This window comes from Ambystoma mexicanum, chromosome 10, assembly GCF_040938575.1.
Source record: "Ambystoma mexicanum isolate Mex_15411 chromosome 10, UKY_AmexF1_1, whole genome shotgun sequence".
NCBI lineage: Eukaryota > Metazoa > Chordata > Amphibia > Caudata > Ambystomatidae > Ambystoma > Ambystoma mexicanum.
In genome coordinates, this window is record NC_090932.1 from 539,795,388 (window position 1) to 539,811,059 (window position 15,672).

Genomic DNA, 15,672 nt, shown 5'->3' on the forward strand with positions numbered 1-15,672 from the left:
GAGCATTTATGGCTGCTCTCTCATCCCCTATGCCAGGAGTGCCTCAAGAAGGTTTGTGGCAACTGAAATCCCAGCTGCAAGAGCACAATGCCTTATGCATTTATCGTTTCAAGGGAAAAGAGCTACCTTATGATGAATGTCCAAAAAGACTTTTCCATATGAAGATAACTATATCAAGACTCGAGAAATGATGGATGATTACTGGAAGAAAGATCAGGCCATAGAGTACATAACCAAAGGTCCACAAAAAGGAGAAACTACAGAAGTGAGACAAAAAAAATTGTCATGTCCCAAAAGTAGATCAGTAAAGAAAGGAGGAGAACCAGGATGCTGGGAAAGATCACAGATGCTGGTGTATGGACAGGTATTCACAGCTGATGGTTAGAAAGGAGTGGTAGGGAGCAAGGCACATGAGCTCCTAACAGTTCCAGTTTGAATAGTACAAGAGGAAAACAACAAATGCCTACAAGAATGGGAAGCAAGTTCGAAGTTACTAATATGGGTAGATAATGAGGCTGGGCCAATGCCCATATTACCAATCAAAGGAGCGGTATTATACTGCCATATTAATGGTCCAGTAAAGGTTGTAGAAAACAAGGAATGTAAGCAGACAGTAAATGTTCCAGGCATGAAAGACGGAACAGCAGTATTCATGGACCACTATTGGGCTTGCGGATCAAAAGCATACGTGAAATTACAACCCATCTAGGGAGGGATGTGCTCACTGGTGCATCTGAACACACCAGTGCTGGTAGTACCTCAGAAGGACATCAAAGTAGATGGATTTCCCAAGATGGACTCCAGCAAGAGAAAGAGGAGATCTGTAGAACTAACCAGAGTAAAGAGGGGAAAATATGCTTCATCAAAAATGGGTGAGTCCCTGGATGCAATACCACCAGAGTACAAACTGTTTAGTAGAACAGAAATATTCTTTGCCTCTATCATTCCAGCAGTGCAGGCCAGCACAGATGCAAAATGGCTCCAGATTACGAGGTGGGAGCTGATGCAGACAATCAATTTGATTGTCCAGGGGTTCAACGCAATCAAAGAAGAGTTCCGAGCAGTGAGCTTAATGGAGCTACAGAATAGATATGTTTTAGATCTACTAACAGCAATGGAAGGAGGAGTTTGCGCCAAGATCGGGTCATCTTGCTGTGCATTAATTTCAGCAAATGATGAAGAATACGGCACACTCGCTGAGGAGGTTACCATGTTATCAAAGATGCATGCCAAAACGGAGGCAAAAACGAATGCTGCAGGAAAAAATGAAGGTTGGCCGTCATATATTTTCTCATGGATACCAACATGGATGGCCAATGGACTGAAGGTGTTAGCAGCAGTATTAGTATAACTGACTTTCTGTGTTACCGGAATATGCATCACACAATGCAGAAAGATGACTGAAAAGAGTATTCGGATGATAGTACTAGTAGATTTGAAAGCAGACAACGAAAAGATAATAAAGGCTTGAGATACACTGAGGGCCCAAATAACAGACTGACTTCTGTTTCTGGCTGGAATATTGTTCGAGTATCCCTACGACACTAAAGACTATTGGGTAAAATGGGTTTGGTGCAACCCTGGAGGAGACTGCAGTTACGTGACATGGGTTCAGATGATCATGCAAGATTCTATGGACACCTAGAAGGAGTGACAAATATCTGGCTCTCAAAGCTGAATAAGGCTGCAGGTGTGGTCTGCAAGTCCACCAGAGGTGGGATTGAAGAGCGGGTCCCAGGAATGGCCCTTAGGGCCCCTATTCGACCGTCAACCTGCAGAATAAAGAATGAAAGGTGTAACTCGCTCTTTGGGTCAGTCACCGACTGCACCAATGTATCACAAATATGACAAGAGATATTATCTCAGACAGCCGTTTAAACTGTATCTAGTTGATGGTTTAGAGGAGAAAGAGACAGCACGACTGGCAATCAAGCCAGGTATCGATGACGCCATTAGAGACATCACGATATAGCTGCATTAGCAATGAAGCAAATATGCATCCATTCATGAAGCTACACAAAAATGCTCTAGTTTATTGCTTGTAGACATGAAAAACATGCTTATAACGGCATCCCTACATATTATCCCCACCAAAAATATCACTGTATATATGGTCGTTTGTCTCGCCATAGGCAATATTTTTTGGGAGGATAATTTGTGGGAGCGGGGTGTCCCCCGCACATTTAAAAATAATGCTTGGGTTGCGGGGATGTCCCCCGCAGGGTCCATGTCTCAATATCGCCACAAAAATATGGCAATATTTTTGTATCGTGATATTCTTGCGTGTATATTAATTAACACATGTAACTCTTATAACTACTATATGTAGGGGACGGATACATGTACATAATGCTAAGAACCTTTCCGTTCTTTCGCCAAAGCAAAACCGCATGAAGCAGAATATACATAAACCAAGCTTGCATATGCTTTATTGCAACTAACCATAAGAAGCCATGAAGAAACATATGGAACTATAGGGTGACTGAAGTGAATCGGGTTTGGAAGACAGGCCTCATATATATGGAAGGGGAGACATGATCCCTGCAGCACAAGGCGCAGAGCTTGTTTTCACAGAGTTGATTTCACAGCCAAGGACAAGGGCGGGTGGAAAATTCTTGGTTCCTGAGGCAGCAAGCCACCCCCAAGAGTTCAGAATAAAATCCTTATAATTGCAGACAGAAGAGCTTCATTTTGTGGTCCTCTCACACGTGACCCAGCAGAACAGGACAATGCTCATTTACTCATGGTGGGAAGAGAAGTTGTTCCCAGTGAGACAGAGTGGAATGATAAGTGTTGCCCACCAAAACTGCAACCTGCAGGTACTCTCTCAGGCTTAGGTGATGAGACAGTGGTAACAATTTGGAACACACAACCCTACATGTTCCTTCCCATCACCTTGAAAAGTTACACTCAGCTCTGTGATCAGATGGGGTCACAGGCTTGGGAGGACCCGCTCTAGCCAATCCAGAAGCTCCATTTGTGAGGTGGTGTAAAATGTTGCAGGGCCAATGGTCTTCCTGCATCACTGCAACAGTGTAGTTAGTTACATTTAGGGGTAGTCCCAGGCAAAGCCACCTGATATGGGGGACCAATAAACATACTAATGTATATTTCTTGTATACATAGTAAGCCCAAACTTACCTCTGAGTACACCGCATAGGTTTTTGGGGTGGACATGATTTTTGTGATGTCACACATGCATAAAACCATGTGACACAGGCTTGGATGCTGAGAGAATGCTTGAGAATGATTTGTCCTGAATGATCCCTGTCTGTTTTGGATAAATAACAAAGACACTACGCTTTGCCCCATGGATGAGTCTTCCGTTCTTACGGTGGAGAGTCTTTGATGGGCCCAAGACCATACACATTCAGCAATATCATCTCCCTACCTGCCAACACCCCAAAGATCAGAACATACCGCCCCAGAGGATCTGTGTAAACGTTTTTGTGCCTGAAAGGTAGTGAATTGTGAAGCAAGATCACCACACCTCTGGATTGCGTAGAGTATGTGGTGTAAAACCTATTTTTGCCCCAATTTCTGGCAAACCCTTCACACCGAGCAGCTTGAGCATGAGTCACTTGTAAAAATAAGAGTTTGGCCTTATGACATTCCATGTAAAGCATAAGCTTCTGCCATTTAACTGGGTTCCCAAGCTCTCGCACATTCCAGCTCATACACTTGAGTTCACCCATTGTGTCACAGTAGTGCAAGCATTCTTACTAGCCTATAAGCGGCTCCAGTTATTCCCCCTACATTCTCTGCAAACCAACAGTGCTTCTTTGCCATTACCAAGTGCATTTTGAATCCCCAGTATGACTCCCCCACCCTCCACCCTCATCCTCCCTGTTGCCTTGTGCTACATCCCGCCTCCCTAGGGCCCGTGGCCTGGGCCCAGTATCCCCGACACATAGACACACTGAGACGTAGGGTTCTGCAACCTTCTTTATTGCCCTCTACATCGTTCTGGTCCCGGGCTCTAGTAGTTCCTCCTCCTCCTCCCCTGTCCCTCGTGTCAAGTCCTTCCTCCTCGCCTTAAGGAGGCCCCTCACTAAAGGTGGCCCGCTCACTTTCACCCTGCAACATTCCCACACATTTGGTAAGATAGATCCCCCAGAATAACCACCCAAACAAACTCTGCAACATTGCATACGGAGAACAGAGCACGGGTGTCGGCCTGGGAACTGCAACAGCTATTAAGAAATACAGTATTAAACAGAAATATTTCTCCTGCATTACATAAAAGAAATACAATAGGGTGCGATACCACACTATACATATGATGCAGCCTCATCTACCCAGTGGGGGCACCCGCAGCTGGGCTACCCCTAAAACACAGAAATCAATAAAGCTTGTAGCCCAAAGAAGACATGGTAAAGATAAGAGGTAAGTAGAAAATCCTCATGGTGCGGCAGAACATTCATCAAGGAATTTCATAGCCTCCTCAGGAATCGTACCAAAATATGTCTTCCCACTACATTCAATGTGTAGTTTAGCAGGGTATAGTATTGCATGCTTCATGCCTAGCTCCATGGGCCTCTTTTTCACTGCCAGGAATGATATCCTTTCATGCTGCACAGCATGAAAAAGTCTGGGTAGACATCTAGCCTACTGGAGCGTAAAATGAGCTCTCCCTTCTCGCGAGCAGCCCACAGAATAGTGTCTCCGTCTCGATAGTTTAATAACCGGGCAATTATCAAGTGAGGTGGTGCTCCAAGCTTCAGTTTGGGCGCAAGGGATCGGTGGGCTCACTCAACTGCAAACTGTATCAACAGTTTGGGTTTGTCAAGTAGGGTGAAGATGGTGTGCGCCACAAAACCCTCCATAGAACCATCTAGGTTGTTTTCAGTGACACCAGTTATCCGAATATTGTTGCAGCGCGATCTGAACTCAAGCTCGTCGTTCTTTCTAGTTTCAGTTTGGATTTGCTAAATCAAGGAGGCTACATTGGCTTTCACATCATCTTCCACTGCTCCCGCCCTATTTTCTGCCTCTGTAAGTCATAGGTCCGTCTTCTCCACTCGTGACTTGATGGAATTAATCGTGCCACTGATATCATCCAGCTTACTATGGATAGCAGAAAAACCTTCCTACATACAAGCCATCATACATTGTGTCTCGGTAGGTTCATATGGTCCCGTAGTTTCTTCTGAAGATGTAGTGCCGCATGTAGCAGCCAGAGACCTTAGGGTATATTTGGCATACATATTTATGGAGCTTTGTTTTTTCTAAGCCCCCTTTCTCATTTCTGGCCTCCGGTTTGCCTCAACTAGCCCTTCAGTAGGGAGGTGCAGATTCCCGTCACCAGTCAACCCAGGGTACAACAGATTGTAGAATCGGGGACCAGCAGTCCAAGTGCTTGTATCCAGCAAGGAAGGGCAAGGCACGAATAGGAGTGTTGCAGGGTGCAGCTTCCTGATAGGAGAGGCAGCAGTCCGGGTTAAGTTTCAAGGGCAAGGATCAGCCTTGCTGCACCCCTTCAGTAATCGCTGGGTGACTTGGGTTCTGTCGCACTTCGCATTCGCCAGAGTACATCTTCTTAGTGTGAGAAACCAGAAGGTGTCTCACCACTAGTCCCTGGGGGGTCTCCATCTCAGGTGGCCAGGGAACAGCCATCGCCTTTGGATCTAGACCCTGGGGGTGAACTAGTGCGGGAGGATCACCTGGGTGAGCGGTATTGTGGGAGTGAGACACCTGATGGCGAGACGTGGTACCCCCCTCCCTGTAACACCTTTACACCATCCTACCTATCCTATCCTATATTAAGGAACTCCTACCCCCTTTCCCTTCACAAACGCTTTCCCATGGACAACCCACTCTGGGAGAAAACAGACTCACACCCGAACATTGTACCTGACATGTCCCACTACTATGGTCAGGCAATAACTGGTAACCACTCACACTTGACTTCCATTAAGCTTCCCCACACAGATAAAAGGCAGAGCATGAGAGCACACTCTGAGTGAGGCAAAGCACACAAAGGAACAGTATTTTCCCAGCGGCAACTGAACGAGGGAAGAAAGACCGCAAACCAAGGGGGGAGATGCCCTCGATCTTTCCGGCGATAAACCGTTACTTTCCATAACCCTTTAGGTTAAAAACCATAAGGCCAGGAATCCAGACTGAAGAATCATGTATTGTATGTCGGAGATACCCGGAGCCCTCCTGGACGGCTGACCGAGTCGGGGGGTTACAGCAGCCGCTGTGGTACAGTCCTTGGCTCCAAGATCAAAGCAGCACCAGAGAGATTAACACAGATGGTGAGTTGCGGGGACCGATGCAAGACCGGTCTGTGTTGAAGTCAAGGTTGCCAGCAGCAACATTGTATAAAGAGCGCAAGAATGAAGATTGGTAAAGCGTGTGATGAAAGACACGAGGAAAACTTAACTGCTGCTGGATGTTTGAACATGAATGGAGAAAGAAACAATACCAATGACAGTGGTCCGGCACCGCAAGGGTGCTCAATCGAAGGTATGTGTAAGGTATCCAGCAAAGAAGTGGCAGAAACGAAAGTAGAAGAATGGGAAGTGAAGTAAATCAAAGTGGTCCTGTGATGGTTTAAGCAAAACCCATTGCACATTCGAAAGTCTTAGATTTTTGATACAAAGAGGAAAACTTAGAAACTGAGATTACATGTTTCGAGCCCAAACGAGGGAGACCAATTGTGAACATTGTGCTAAAGGGGTCCGAGCCTGAAGGAGGCAGACCGACGAGGAACACTGGAAGCGAGAACCTGTGAATGTGAAAATCCTGATAAGAAAGGGACTTTGGTACTTGTTTGTTACGACAGGCCCTTTGCAATAAGAGACTATTATTCGGAAAGAGGCTTTGACAGAAGGGCCTGATACCTATGCTTTGAACTGTATCCTCGTGATGCAGAAGCCAGAGTGTGTGCGAAGCTCGGACGTGCCGCCTTGCCCAGTGCTAAAAACGTGGGGGAAGGGAAGCCAAGTGCTCAACTATCCTGACATATTATTTCTTGAACACTTTTCTTTTTGCATACATTATTGTCCCACACCATTTGTATTTAGAAGTAAGGATTGTCAATAGGTTTTAGTATAGGCCTTTTTATTTTGACAGAGATTCCACTAGTTCTGTGTTATTATTATTTGATGGTCGTTGCTTGCTCCCATCCTTAGATTTAGGCTTAGATAGGCGTTCAACCAACCCATTGAAGTTCAATAAACACCCTTGAACTGTGATCACTTGTCTGTATTCACTGTTTAATACCATGCCTTCCTTACATTAGCCAGTACAGGCTCTACACAACTCCTGCTCCACAGGGTGCCACTGTATAAATGTTAGTTGCCAGGGCCCAACGCAGCAGGGGCCGGATGCTCCAGAGGGTCCACAGTGTCACTATGCACATAAGCATGGGGTAGGAGAGCCACGCAGAGCACACTTTTACTCCTGTAATCTAGAAATCCAGCCAGTAAAAATGTGAGGCATTCCTCACTGACAACAAGAGAGAAATGATGCCAGCACGCAGCCTTAGCTCACTCCCTGCAGAGCTGCATTTATGAACAGACCTGAAGCCTGACAATTCGGCAGATCTTGGAGCCGGTGTAGCAATCCACACCTGAAATGCTGATGAGCGAGGGGCACACCCAGCATGCACCGCTTACAGCGTTGGGGCTACAGGCTTCTTCGGTAGTGAGGGAAATATTAGAGAAGCAGCCGGCCCTACCTCAGAGGAGATTGTGCCACCCGCTCCCTGCAAGCACAGCGGGTCGAGACTGCCAGGCCCGTCACACGGTTGTTTCCTCTCCAGGCCGCTCGGCAGGCCCCCCACAAGTATGCTCAAGCGGGTGGCGCAGCGAACCACCAAGCTGCCTCCATCAAAATATAGGGGGCCGCAGGGAGTCGGCAGCACTCCTTCAGCCGATTGTCTCGAGTGCCCCCGCCGAGCCCCAGTGCACCGGTGTCTGTCCTCTTATTAATGGACATATAGTGGCCACAATTTTCGCTGCAACTCTGTGCCAGATCTCTGGATGCACAGAACGGCCCGGGAAGGCAGATTCAACCAATTATGAGTATTGCAGGCTGCTCTCCAGACTTTCGGGTCACAAAGTCTTTGTGCAGCTGCAATCAGGGTGGCGATCAGTAGCAGATAGCAGCTGTCACGAGCTCCGGGTCACAGGAGCTCTAATGCAGAGCAGCCATTTTTGTTTGTGCACAACAGCTGCCCCTTAGGCTAGTGCCTTCTAACTTTATGTTCAAACTGATTATTGTTTGCATTTTGCAATTACTTACATGCCCTATCTAGAGGGATATCCAGCCTGGATTTTATTTTTACAGGTGTGGATTTGCCACAAAGTATTGACTTAATCGAAGGTAGTCATAGTGTACCTTGAGGAGATAAGTGGCTTGCCTCAGCTATATGTCCTTAAGTATATGTGGGGATTATCCTGACCAAAAAAGGTGCATAAATCAACAAGGAAATTGGTATCCTTTGGATTGGTGCTTTATATGTGGCAGTTGGTGAGATGTTGGCTAAGGGTGTACTTGCTAGCCAGAGATTCCTAGGTGACGGTGTGTGCATGTCTCAAGCTTACCGTTCTCTTGGTAAACTACCTTCCTCCTTTGTACCTCAGACCCAAAAATACTTAGGGTGCACAAAACAGACATAAAACATGTTTCCCTTTTTAATTCCCTCATTGCTACCTAATCTGAATTTGGCTTTTGCTGTAATTTGACATGCTGTTTACCTGCAAGTATAAAATATATTTTCATTGTTTTTTTCACATTGGATGCATAGGGTACATATGTCAATTTATCTGGGTTGTGTCTCATCTTCTCTTCTTATTCCTTAGTGGTTTCGCAGTGCTGTTGTGAAAGAAGATGCCATGCCTGAGGGCCTAATGATGATGCTCTTCTCCAACTTTGACCCAATTTATGAGTTCCATCGAGGCTTCCTTAAACAGATCGAGCAGAGATTGGCTCTGTGGTGAGCATCGTTTTAATGAAATGTTGACATAATACAGATCTAGAGAACTCTAAATTATGAGTAAACTGTTTACTAATTCCAAATGCGTGTAATGTCAGAGGTGTGGGGAGGGGGCGGAGTTGAGGGTTTTTGATTTTGTGCTAAGGAGAAACTATGGGAAGTTCTTAAAATGATGGGTGTTCCGTGTGGGTCACCAGAATTGTATAATGCCACTCTGCGAGGACATTAGTGCCATGTGATGTTTGGCAGAAGAGGAAATGCTATTACTTTCCCATGGAATCCCCTGGGATTGTATTTATTCTGTTTATGACTAGAATAAAGAGCTTCCTGCTAAGACAAACATCTGATGTGCCAACAATGGCAGTTCAACTGACCCCATTACTCTTCTTTATTGATGATGCAGTATTGGTGGCCAAAAACAGAGCTGGCTCTAATTGGCCTCTTGGTAGGATTTAACCTTTTTTTATAATATGCATGGCCTAAAGTAAATCAAAGATGATGATTGTTGTGGCAAGGAGACCACCATCGTAAAATAAAAAGATAAATGAAAGTATACTGGATGTAGTTAAGACATTTGATTACCTGGGATCTGTTTTTCCACTAATTTATCATGGGCTTTTTATATAGCACTGGCAGGAACTAAGTTTAACCATCAAAGGGGGCGGATCCTTTCACTACATCATAGGCTCAGGGGTGGCCTCGGTTAGAGTGGCCTTAGAAGTTTATAAATCAAAATCATTGGGCCATTTGTTATATGGTAGTGAAGCATGAGATTCCAGCGTGACAAAGCGCTTTGAGAGCACAGAAAACTGTTTCGAGGGGATTGTGTCCTCCGACGTATTCCACATCTATGACAGGTAATCACCACAGCTGTGCTGCTTCGGAACATTTTTCGGCGTAGGCGTCCTGTGTCGATGACGTCGATACGTTGTCCCTCGAGGGCCTCAGTCGAGGGTTGACGTCACCGGATGTTATATATAGGACGCACGGCGCCCGTAGCCTCAGTTCTGTTTTTTCCGCAAACGTGTTTGCTTCGAAATCTCGGTGCGCTCGATTCTTACTTTTGGATAACAATGTCTTCGTCTTCTTCTGCGACCCAAAGACGGGCTTTAAGAAATGTTGGGACTGCGGGTCGAAAATGTCCATCACGGACCCGCACGACATCTGCCTCTGGTGCCTCGGCGAGAGCCACGCCACCGACGATTGCGATGACTGCCAGTCCCTGACTTCTAAGGCCTTGCGGGAACGTAAGAAGTTGTTAAAGGTAGGTAGGGTGTCTAAGCCCCATAAGTCAAAATCCTCTGGCCTTTCGACCGACGATTCGAGAGGTGACTCTCCGCGTCACCGAAAGTCCAGGGGATCTCGGTCCGCGGAGTGGTTCCCGCCATTCCTCTGCCTCTTCAATGCATTCTAGGAAGCTCCGTCATCGGTCGCCTTTCCCGTCCTCATTGGAAGATTCCGCGAGACTGTTGACTTGTCCTACCAAGTCTTCGTCGCTGGCAGAATGGGCCGCATTCTGCCAGCAGATGATGGCGATTTTGAATCGCATGGCACTGTTCCGTCCGTGCCTTCAAAAGAAGCAGGCAAGGAACGAACTTGGTCCACTGCTCGCACACCTTCAGACTCGGGTGGTCGGGCGATCATCAGGAGCCGTTGCGGTCCCAATCAGACAAGGAAGATCGTCGTAGCCGTGCCAAGTCCAGGTCCCGGTCCTCGACGCCCTCGAGACCGGTGGATCCTGTGAAGTCTTCAAGGAAGGCGTCGACGCCATGTCCATCGAAGGGCTCTCTCGGGGCTCCGGCTACGAAGAAGTCATCAATGCCATCGGCGCCGTGTCTGTCGAGGGACACTCTCAGGGCTCCGTCCTCGAGGAGGTTGTCGACGACGCCGCCTCCGTCGACGTCAATGTCGATTCCTTTGGCGCCTTCGACGCCGTTTGTTGAGGAATTACCAGAGGTGCCCCGGGGGGCTGTGGAACCTCTGAGAAAGGCCCTTAGTAAGTCAGTGAGGCCTATTGTTGAGCCCTATTCTGGTGCTCCTCCCAGAGATTTGTTCCAACCCTTGGATTATATTTCTGAGGTGGAAGAAGGGTCTGATGAGGAGATGGTTGTGCCTCCTGATGTCCCTGATGACTTGTTGTCGGGGCACAGACAGATGGAAGAACTCAGTCAGACCTTGCGTGATGCCAGTGGTCTTGACACCTCTCCTGAGGTGGAGTTTGGCAGGCCTGAACCTGGGTCGCATGCTGAATTTTCGTATAGGCGTCTTATGTCAAGGGTGACTGAGTACTTGGGGTGGTCTGCTCCACCTGTTGATTTTGATCAGGATGACCTCACGGACATCCTGGATCAAGGTCCACCCACTGACCCAGTGTTGCCATTTCACATGGATTTACAAAGGAGGGTGGCGGCGGCTTGGACAGCTCCGGAGTGTCTCCCGGCAGTTAGTAAGTCGCTTCCGAAAAAATACCGCCCAGCCAGTAGTGAACCCTGCTACTTGCCATTGCACCCTACTCCGGAGAGTTTGGTGGTGCAGGCGGCTACAGCCCCAGCAAAGCAGGCGGCATACCCTACCATCCCTCCTGATAGGCACGACAAGCGCTTTGATGGTTGGGCGAAGAAGATATTTTCTTCTGGGGGTATGGCTTTGAAGGCAGCCAGCTCCGTTTGTGCCTTGGCGAGATTCACTCACACTCTGTGGAACTGCTCATTGTTGGCGGCTGAGCATATTCCCGAAGGGGAAGAACAGGATGGTTTTCTAGCCCTCGTGCAAGATGGCAAGGATGCCTTGTGTGAATCCGTTCAGTCGGTTTAGGACGCGGTAGACTGTGTCAGCCGGTCCATGGCTGCGAGCACCGTGATACGCAGGTTTGCGTGGTTGCGGAAGTCGGGGTTTGCTCCTGGTGTGCAATCCAGGCTTCTAAACATGCCCTTTGATGGTGTCCATCTGTTTGGCAGCAAGGCTGACGAGAGCCTTGAGAGGTTGCAGACCTCCAAAGCTGCAGCGAAGTCTTTGAGCGCTGCAGTTCATCAACCTCCACCTTTTCGTCCTAGGGGACAGCAATGGAGGGGAGATTCCTTTCGGTACTACTCTACCTTTGGTAGATCGAGAGGAGCTGCCAGTCAAAGGGGCCACCGTAGGAGTACCAGAGGTGGAAAGCAAGGTACTCGAGGTGCCAAAGCCGCTCGGGCAGTTGCCTTCTTGCCCTCAGGCACTGCCGCATCAGCTCAGTCATGAGGCCATGTCCCATGGTTCGCTGGTTGGGGGAAGACTTGCGCAGCATCTAGGAGAATGGTGTGCCATTACTTCAGATGTGTGGGTTCTGGAGATCATAGCCCACGGCTACTGTCTTCCTTTCCGGCAGAGGCCTCACGACAATCCACCGGGGAAGCTCTCTTTGAAGCATCCGAATCCACTCCTTGTGCAGGAAATCCTATCCATGTTGCAGAAAGGCGCCATAGAACTGGTGCCTGTAGCGGAGAGGAACAAGGGATGGTATTCCCCATATTTTTTGATCCCGAAAAAAGACAGAGGATTGAGACCCATCATGGACTTGCGTGGTTTGACCAAGCACCTCAGGAAGCACAAGTTCAAGATGGTAACTCTTTCTCAAGTCCTCCAGGCCCTTCAACTTGAGGATTGGTTGGTGTCTCTTGACCTCAAGGATGCTTACTTTCCATGTCCCGATTCATCCCAAGCACAGGAAGTACCTGAGGTTCGCGGTTGGCGACTCGCATTTTCAGTTTCGGGTCCTGCCGTTCGGATTGATCTCTGCCCTGAGGGTCTTCACCAAGCTGATGGTGGTGGTGGCAGCGTTTCTCAGGAAAGGGGGGATTCACGTCCACCCCTACCTGGACGATTTGTTGATCAGGGCGCGCTCTCCCGAGCAATTCCTGGATCATCTGTCCGTCATTTGCCACTCCCTTCACAAGATGGGCTTCTCCCTCAACTTAAAGAAGTCTCATTTGACACCTACCCAGCGGCTCCAGTACATCGGAGCTGTGCTCGACACATCCCTGGGGCAGTGTTCGCCTCCCCATGTGAGGGCTCATCAAATTCTGCAGATGGTGGACATGTTTCAACATGCCCAGAGTCTCCCAGCGTTCGAGTTCTTGAGGTTGCTCGGCTGCTGATGAAGGGTGCTCTGTTTTGGCAACCATGGCCGGAGGCGACGATCGTGACGGACGCCTCCCTCACCGGTTGGGGAGCTCATGCCAACGAGTTGACAACCAGCAGACGTTGGTCTGTCGGAGTCCAGACTCCACATCAATTTGTTAGAGCTGCGGGCCGTCAGGCTAACCCTGAAGGCATTTCGGCCGTCTTTGCAGGGGAAGAATGTCCTGATCATGACAGACAATATAGTGGCCATGCACTACCTCAACAAAAAAGGGGGGGCAGGGTCACTCCCGTTGTGCAGGGAGGCGATGCAGCTCTAGTTCTGGGCCACCCAGCAGGAAATTTCGATCTCAGCAGTTCATCTGGCCGTAGGCGCAAAAAACGCGGCAGCGGACGCTCTGAGCAAGCAGAGCACGGTCTGTCACGAGTGGGAGCTGGCTCAGGAAGTTCTTTTGGAGATCTTCGCCCTTTGGGGAATCCCACAAGTGGATCTCTTCGCCATTAGTGTCAACCGGAAGTGCGAGAGATTCTGCTCACGGAAATTTCATCTAAGAGGAGCCCCAGGGGACACGTTTGTAGTGGAGTGGTCCTTCCCACTGCTGTAAGTGTTTCCTCCAGTCCCCGTCATTCCGCAAGTGTTGCAGAGGTTACGGAGATTCGGTTCCCGAATGTTCCTCATTGCTCTGGCATGGGCCAGGAGAGCGTGGTACCCGGACCTTATAGACATGTCCATCTGCCCTCTATGCCGTCTTCCCTACCGAGATGATTGCTCTCACGGAGGGGGTCGGGTTCTCCATCCAGAGGTCAAGTCTCTCAGCCTTCATGCTTGTTATCTGAAAGGTTGAGGTATAAGGATTGGGACCTCCCCCTGAAGACGTGATGGAGGTCTTGCTTTCGTCCAGAAGGCCCACAACAAAGTCCCTGTACCGTTGCCGTTGGAGAAAGTTCTGCGACTGGTGCAGGGTACAGAATGTGGATCCTTTCCAATGTTCCGTTCCTTTGGTTTTGTCTTTTTTGCTTTCATTAGCCCACAAGGGCCTGCAAGTGGGTACCATTAAGAGTTACCTGGCGACGCTGTCAATAATTAAGCGCTCGTCTGAGGAGTGTTCTTATTTTAAGATTCCTTTGATTTCTCAGTTTCTAAAAGGGCTAACTAATGTGTTTCCACTGTCGCCTTTCCAGGTGCCGGGATGGGATTTGAATTTGGTTCTAAAGTTCCTGATGGGAGCTCCGTTTGAGCCTTTACATTCTTGTCCGTTGCGACTATTGTCTTTTATAACTGTATTTTTAGTTGCGGTTACTTCCGCAAGCAGAGTGAGTGAGTTGCAGGCACGTTCCGCCAAGCCACCCTTTACTGTGTTCCATAAGGACAGGGTTGTCCTTAGGGTACGGCCTTCTTTTCTTCCGAAGGTTGTGTTGGAATTTCATTTGAGCCAGAAGGTAATTCTTCAGGTGTTTCATCCTCCTCCACATCCTGGTAAGGAAGAGGAGAGGCTCCATAGGTTGGAGAGCTTCGAGTTTCTATCTCTCAAGAATGTCCCGGATCAGAGTGGACGATCAGCTCTTCGTTGGTTATGCTGGAAGACACTAGGGTCAGGCTGTTTCCAAACAGACCTTGTCCAGATGGATCATTTTGACGATCTTTGAGTGTTGTCGTTTGGCAGGAAAGGACCCTCCAGTGGGCTTACGGGCTCACTCTACTAGGGGTGTGGCTGCCTCCACTGCTCTGTAGAGGGGTGTTCCTATTCGCAATATTTGTGAAGCAGCCACATGGGCCTCTGTCTATACTTTTGTGAGACACTATTCCCTGGACTGCATCCATGGGCAGGATTTGGCCTTTGGTAAGGCAGTCCTCTATTCAGCAATTTGATTGGGCATTCTAAAATTCTAAAATTGTAAATTCTTTTCCCACCTCCATACGTTGGTACTGCTTTTGGAGTCTGTCATAGATGTGGAATCCGTCAGAGGACCCAATTTCCTCGAAGAACAAGTTACTTACTTTATCTGGTAACGTTTTTTCTATTGGGATGTTCCTCTGACGTATTCCACATCGAACCCTCCCAGCCTGCCCCTCTTCAGAATTTCTTATTTGATTGCAGCTTATGTTTCCGCAAGGCTTTCTGCAGTCGTACTGGCAGGAGATTGGTGCCACAGTTTCTGGGAAAAAACTACAACTGAGGCTACGGGTGCCGTGTGTCCTATATATAACATCCGGTGACGTTGACCCTCGACTTAGGCCCTCGAGGGACAACGTATCGACATCATCGACGCAGGACGCCTACGCCAAAGAAATTCCGAAGCAGCACAGCTGTGGTGATTACCTGTCATATATGTGGAATACGTCGGAGGAACATCCCAATGAAAGAACGTTACCAGATAAGGTAAGTAACTATTTCTTTTTGAAAAGCCTACTGAGTGTACTCAATGCAGTAGCAAACACAATTATGCATAGGTAGGTGAATCTGGGAGTCGTTGAGGCCATCCTCTTGGCTAAAACACTGAAACTATGGGTAAAGATGTAGGGTAAGCAGGTAAGTTCCTTATGCTGTACTTGTCAGATTTAAGACAAAAATTCCTACTCACCAGTCATGGTCATAGGAAGGATGTGA

At 48.1% G+C, this 15,672-nt stretch overlaps 1 protein-coding gene across 3 annotated transcripts in view; it reads left to right on the forward strand.

Annotated features, from left to right (window-relative positions):
- FARP2 (FERM, ARH/RhoGEF and pleckstrin domain protein 2) overlaps positions 1–15,672 on the forward strand; it is a 4,051,843-nt gene that overhangs the window by 2,948,614 nt on the left and 1,087,557 nt on the right. For all 3 annotated transcript variants that reach the window (XR_011276033.1, XM_069618112.1, XM_069618113.1), the window contains exon 16: positions 8,814–8,947. Coding sequence is in view for 2 of the 3 variants with exons in the window: in XM_069618112.1 (XP_069474213.1) it covers positions 8,814–8,947 (134 nt within the window). In the remaining variant the exon portion in view is untranslated. The remainder of the gene's footprint in view (positions 1–8,813; positions 8,948–15,672) is intronic.